The 6,377-nt window shown below is 38.2% G+C and overlaps 1 protein-coding gene across 3 annotated transcripts in view; it reads left to right on the top strand.

Annotated features, from left to right (window-relative positions):
* Positions 1-6,377, top strand: part of ptk2bb (protein tyrosine kinase 2 beta, b) — a 23,655-nt gene extending 17,278 nt beyond the window's left edge. For all 3 annotated transcript variants that reach the window (XM_005734352.1, XM_005734353.1, XM_005734354.1), the window contains exons 22-31: positions 249-354; positions 445-504; positions 593-715; positions 856-1,008; positions 1,232-1,267; positions 3,108-3,126; positions 3,251-3,285; positions 3,491-3,625; positions 3,749-3,829; positions 4,334-6,377. In XM_005734352.1, coding sequence (XP_005734409.1) covers positions 249-354; positions 445-504; positions 593-715; positions 856-1,008; positions 1,232-1,267; positions 3,108-3,126; positions 3,251-3,285; positions 3,491-3,625; positions 3,749-3,829; positions 4,334-4,549 — 964 coding nt within the window. In that variant the 3' untranslated portion in view covers positions 4,550-6,377. The remainder of the gene's footprint in view (positions 1-248; positions 355-444; positions 505-592; positions 716-855; positions 1,009-1,231; positions 1,268-3,107; positions 3,127-3,250; positions 3,286-3,490; positions 3,626-3,748; positions 3,830-4,333) is intronic.

Below are 6,377 nucleotides of genomic sequence, written 5' to 3'. Positions count from 1 at the left end.
AACAATTTGACTTAACAGCATACTGCAAAAGCAACCCAAGAATTTCTCAAAACAAAAAGATTGGATATATTTTGTCTGTGGCCAAGTCAGTCAAAAGAGCATATTTTCAGTTACTGGAGATAAGAAAAGTGAATACATAGCATCTCAACGTAGGTTAAACAGCATTTTTTGATGTCTATGGGTTCTAAACTTCAGGCACTGACTGCAAAGGATTTTTACACAGCCCTTAAAAACATTATCTTTAACAGTGATGTCCACAAGATGGAGAAGGAGCAGGAAGCGGAGAGAGAGAGAGACAGAGTGCGTTCCACCAAATTTTTCGAGTCCAAGTTCAACATTGACCCCCCGCCTAAGGTATAAATTATTTTTAAGTTTACCTACTGCTCAGTCTTAAAATTTCGATGTAACAAATTGCATCTTTATAATCTTTTACATTTCCTGAAGCCTTCAAGAATGAAACCAGCCCGGTTTGGGAACACACTCAGTATTGGTCTGCACATTCAGGTACTTTTAAGCAACCTCTAGACACATCCTTTGAGGTAGCTTTAATTTTTTTCCATATATAAGTGTGTGTCTGTTTGTATCTGTGCAGCTCACTGAGGCTCTGTGTGCCAGCTCACCTGACCTAGCCAGCCCATGTGACTATCAGTCTCCTGTCGACTCCAGCAACACTCTCGCACTACCTGCCAAGTCGCCCCGGCGCCGCAGCATGGGGGTAAGAGACACTAAGCACTTCCTTTAAAGGTTTAGCTGCACAACCTACTAAAGCACTGTATTATACTGTGTCGAACGAGGATACTCATGCGATTGTTTTAGTAACATTGTAATTACACTTCTCCATCGTTGTACTTGTAGGAGAACGAGTTTTTCAGAGTGGAACGGAACACCGAGGAAGACGCCCAGCTCCTGTGGCAGAGGGAGAAACACCAGATACATGAAACGCTCCGCAAGCAGAAAGAGCAGATGATGGAGGATAAAAAGTGGCTGAAAAAGGAGGAGAGACTGCTGGTGGGGAACAGAGCATCCTTTACTTTTGTCAAATCCCTCTCTGTATCTCGAATGCAGTGTAGCTGTGAAGGCTACATGGAACGAGGCACCGTTAAATAATATCAACCTACTTGTCCATCCAAAAAGCCCCACTAGTCTTAATTTGAATGTGCCCCTGATAACAGTTCCAAAGAGAGGGTCTATATCTCTGTTGTATAAAATGAACCTGCCTGTTTCTTTGCAGGACCCCATGGGACTAGAAGATACTGCCAATCCAGAGGTAGGTGTGCTCCTGTACGGAGTGTAATTTTAATTACAGGCAGTTTAGTGAATCAATTTAGTTACAATGGAGACATAATTTTTTTTCAGATACCTAAAATACAAACCAAGTAAATGTTTGGGTTTTTTTTTTTTTTTTACATTGCTGTCAGTCCAGTTGTGACTGTTTGTGATCGCTGAAAAATGAGCTTCGTCATAGGTCACATTTCCCGCAGGGATCAGTATAGACCACTATTAGTCAACTTAGTTTAAATCTTTTATTAGATATTTTATTAAATAGACTTCAGGTGCATAAGTTTCTATCTATCATGCCATTGTCTGATGTACGGCCCCTGTGAGGCCAAACGGACTGTAAGAAAACACCAGCAATAAGAAAAGTGCTGCAAAACCACACAAAACACCCACGGAAATAGGAAAAATGAAAACGAAAAAACAGATTTCCAAAAGCACAAGGGAAGTATTTCTGGGGAGACAATAACCCAACAGACCAGTTGCAGAAACCAAAATATGCTAGTGTGTTTTAATCTCATGATTAATGTATGGATTTTTAGGCTAATAGTTAGGCTAACACACTTACCGCTCATCTTTTCTTTGCGATAGATCCTCCACTTCTTTTAAGAGTCTCCCAGCACAAATCTTAGCATAGTTTGGTTCCTGCAACTGGTCCGTCAGGTTATTGTCTCCCCAGAAAACCTTCCCTTGTGCGTTTGGAAATCAGTTTTTGCCTATTTATGTTTCCGTTTTTTCTATTTCTGTTGTGTTTTGTGTGCTTTTGCAGCGTTTTTCTTATTGCTGGTGTTTTGCAGTCCATTTGGCCTCACAGGGCCACCGTACTAAACTACTATACTACAACTAAAGCTTTACTACATATTTGTATCACCAAAACTACTATAAAGGTCCAGAGCCACATAAAATAAACACATGATATACGTTATTACATTTTTAATTATTATATATTTAATATTAATAAAATATTTATATATAAAGTGTTAATATAACCCTAGAAAATAATGTATGTTTGTGTCATTTGACTGTTATTTTCTTTGATGAGGCATCCACATGATATATCCTGCAAAGCCTTTCCCCTTTTTCTTAATTTGAAATATACATTTATGACAGGAAGTGTGTTATTTAAGAGTATTGTCACTTTAATTAAGCATTTAAAGTTTAAAAAAGTATTAAAAGGCTAATTTATCAAGTCTAGATGATGTGCAGTGTTTAACAAATTAATTAGATGACCTGTCATAAAGAAAACATGCAAATATTTTAGAAATCTGTCAAAAACTTGTTAAAGCTGAAAGTGACCTTCTATGTGCAAGTTTGAGGCAGCATACTGGACTTCCCTGAGGAGTCAAATTAATCAGGCATAACATTCAACCACTAAAATGAATTTTCCTGTTCATGAATAACTGACATCTTAATCAAAGAATAATAATGTCCCTTTAGAAACGAGCACCTCCCTGCTTTTTATGAAACAGTACATTTAAAAATTAATGGATAACGAGAATCATTTAATTTTAGCATTAAAAATATCAATTTGATTAAACACCTTGTTCACACTGGTGTAATAATCAATACAGAAACACAAAAAATGATTTTGGTAATTATCAATACTGTTAATTTAGGGCAGCAGGGGCATAAACCTAATACTGGGTTTTTAAGCGCTTTTCTCTGCTTAAACTAACCAGCTGATTGGTCTCATATAACTATCAGCAGCATCAATAATTATGATTACTTTTGTGCGTTGTTGTCAATACATAATGCGAACTGTTGATTAGAAAGTGTAGAATTGTAAAAATTCCTCATCTCGTCCTCATGAGATCCTTCTTTTGTTCTTTTAGCCGGCTAACATCGAGATTGGTAAGCACTCACAGCAATTCACAGATTCACATCTAAAATGATCTAAAGATGTTCCTTCGCTCCTTATGTATTTGATCTGCTATTTCTCCTCATCTGTCATATTTTTCATCTTTCTGCCATACAGCAGTGCCTGAGAAGCCGCCACGACTCACAGCAAAGGTAAGCAGATTTATTTTTCTTAAAATTATTTTTAGGCCATAGAAAAACATCATTTAATTTAATAGCTTTGATTTTTGGATGAAAAATTATTCATAATTTGTCCTTTTTTTTTGAACGGGCATCGATGCCACTGTTTTATCTAAGTAAGTGTCTTGTGATGTTATTTAGTATTTCAGTTCTTAAAACCTATTTACTCCTTTTTCAGCCTGCGCCCACAGCTGAGCTTGACCGCACAGATGACAAAGTATATCACTGCGTAATGGACTTGGTCAAAGTAGTCGTCCAGCTCAAGAATGACATCGCTGGGCTGCAGCCAGAGCAATGCATTACCCATATCAAGGTACACTGAGACAAATGAACTGCTTTGCACTTCAGTGTTACAGTTTGTTGCTGCTTTAATGCCACATTTTGAAATGCAAAGACAAAGCTCCTGAGTCATTTCTGTATTGATTTCTGCTCACAGTCTGTTGGGATGGCATTAAGAGATTTAATTAGCAGTGTGGATGAGATACTGCCCACGTTACATGGGTCTGTGAGGACTGAGGTACAGTATGACAGCATTATTTTATTATTTCATTTCCTTTCTGTGCATTTTTATCCCTTTAAACACAAACAAAGCAAAAACTATACAACTATTTTATCCCTTTAAATCCCGAACCATGAAAAAATTGCCAGAAAATTCAATTTTCTTTTTAAAAATAGTGTTCGGTGAACCTCCTGACATAACAAAGAACATTAAATATGATTTTAAATATATGCATTTTGATTTATATAATATTTGCTACAAAACATTTTTTTCAGTTTATTTCTTGAAACTTTTTACTTTAAAAAAATCGCACTGAGAAGTCACAAAAACTCATCAAATATGATACACTTGCCTTTAAAGTTTACATTTTTGGAGGGGGACACCCAGAATCCATATTTTTGCATCACAAAAGTACTGACGCAACGCCAGATTTCCTCAGCCGAAGAGCTGGCAAAACGTAAAACTCAGTCATCAAAGCGCCAATCTAAACGACTGATCCATTGGTCTTCTGTAATATCGCAGATCGAAGGCACCCAGAAGCTGCTGAACCATGACATGGGGGAGCTGATCAGCAAAATGCGGTTGGCTCAGCAGAATGCCATAACCTCTCTAAAGGAGGAGTGTAAGAAACAGATGCTGGCTGCCGCACACACTCTGGCTATGGACAGCAAGAACATGTTGGATGCTGTGGATCAAGCAAGAGTCAGGGCCAATTTAGCAAAGCCTGCTCCCCCCTAAAAGACATTAGATTTTTTTTTTTCAGTTTCACATCAAACTAAATAGGGACTTCTTTTTTTTTCTTAATATGTGAAAGTCAAAAATAACATTTGTGCATTGTAAAGCATGCATTTTTAGTTGGATCACATCGATCAATCAGTGAAATGAATCCTGCAGCATCACCGGTTCTTTGGATAGCCACTGTCAGGTTAATGAGAGTTTAGTTTAAATGTGATGCTACATATGGATGCATGTGTATTTTTAGGTAATGCAATAATACAGAAATGTGTCATTTTCCTTTTGCGGTCCCCTTGCATCATGTTTAGGATGTCAGTTATGCTAAATTTTAAATGATAACTGTACCTGTGTGTGATTGGTGAAGTGTTGACTCAGATATTTGCTTTGAAAGTTGTATTTGTAAATAGAAAATGTGTTGCATGGGAAATGTTTCATGCAAAAAAGAAAACACATGTGAACAGTTTACTTTTGTCAGTAGTGAAATGTAAATATAGCATCAATGGCGTTTTGTTGTCGTCTTTGGTTGGCTGTATCGCACAAAGTCATGGGAATTAAAATCCACCGACCAGTGAAGGAAGCTCCCAAAAATCATATCCACGACAGATCGACCTGGTTTCACTTAAATCCAACCAAGATTGTAGGATAAGTAGCGAATTTTGTGAACGCTGAAAACTGCCTTTAAAATGACAAACACGATGTGGAGCTTAAGCACAGTTTGGCTGAAGAGTCATTAGGTGATCAAATTACTGCAAATTCTGAGCCATACTCTAGAAGGATGAGTGATTCTAGTGAACTGTAGAGGGAGGGGTGGATGTGTGCCTTGGCTGGATGAGATAAAAATGACCATATTAAAAGGTTAGTTGGCCATTTAAGTGGCATGACTCACACTAAACCAATGAACTAAAGAGCACAGTATTATCCTCACAAAGACCCAGCAATTCATTGTTGTCCTCTGTTAGGGACATGAGTCTGAGACCTCTGCATCAACCACAATTTATGCATCTGAGTCATACTGTAGTGTCAAGAGGACATACTGGGATTTCTATTGCTGGCACATATGTCGGGGTTGGGTTAACAGAGCGCATGGACTTTCTTTTCAAAATGATGGGCATTGCAGCTCCAGATTTATTTAAGGGAGATTAAATGATACGATATATACACACACATATAATTCTTTGATTTAGTTGGATTTCATAATTTTAACACTTTCAAAACAGAACTTTCATTCCCAGTCCTTTGTAGTGGACAGTAGGACTTACCAACTTCCATTTATAAGTGAGACGAAGAGAATTTTACCCAAAATTGTAGACAGGGTCTCAGGCGCATAGCTGTCTGGGGATGAAGTGTAGGAGGGCCAGGTATTAAAGCAGAAAGGTGAAAGTTCAAAGCACCTACCAGCATTCGAGAAGCGTCACTGTCCAGTTTTACATCGCCACAGACTGAGGTTGCCAACCAAAGAAGAATCAACAGATATATTTCAAGACAAAGATTAAACTATTTGGCCACAAAAGCAAGAGGTATTTTTGGAGGCATCAAGGTGAGGCTTTTCAAACCTAACGACACTGCATCAACTGTCAAGCATGGTGGTGGTAGTATCATGCTCTGTAGCTGTTTTGTTGCCAGTGGTACTGGTGTGTTGCGCAAAATGGATAGCCAAATGAAGGGGGATTACCTCAAAATCCATTAATCCGCTAGACCAGTGGTTCTTAACCTGGGTTTGATTGAACCCTAGGGGTTCGGTGAGTCGGTCTCAGGGGTTCGGCAGAGCCTCTGCCGTGACATGCATGGCTCATTTTGTGCACCAGTAAAAAAACATCTATGTCTTGAATTT

The sequence above is a fragment of the Pundamilia nyererei genome, unplaced genomic scaffold, assembly GCF_000239375.1.
Source record: "Pundamilia nyererei isolate P.nyererei 1_Seehausen unplaced genomic scaffold, PunNye1.0 scaffold00058, whole genome shotgun sequence".
Classification (NCBI taxonomy): Eukaryota; Metazoa; Chordata; class Actinopteri; order Cichliformes; family Cichlidae; genus Pundamilia; species Pundamilia nyererei.
The sequence above is the reverse complement of the archived record's forward strand: the minus strand, read 5'-3'. Positions and strand labels throughout refer to the sequence as shown.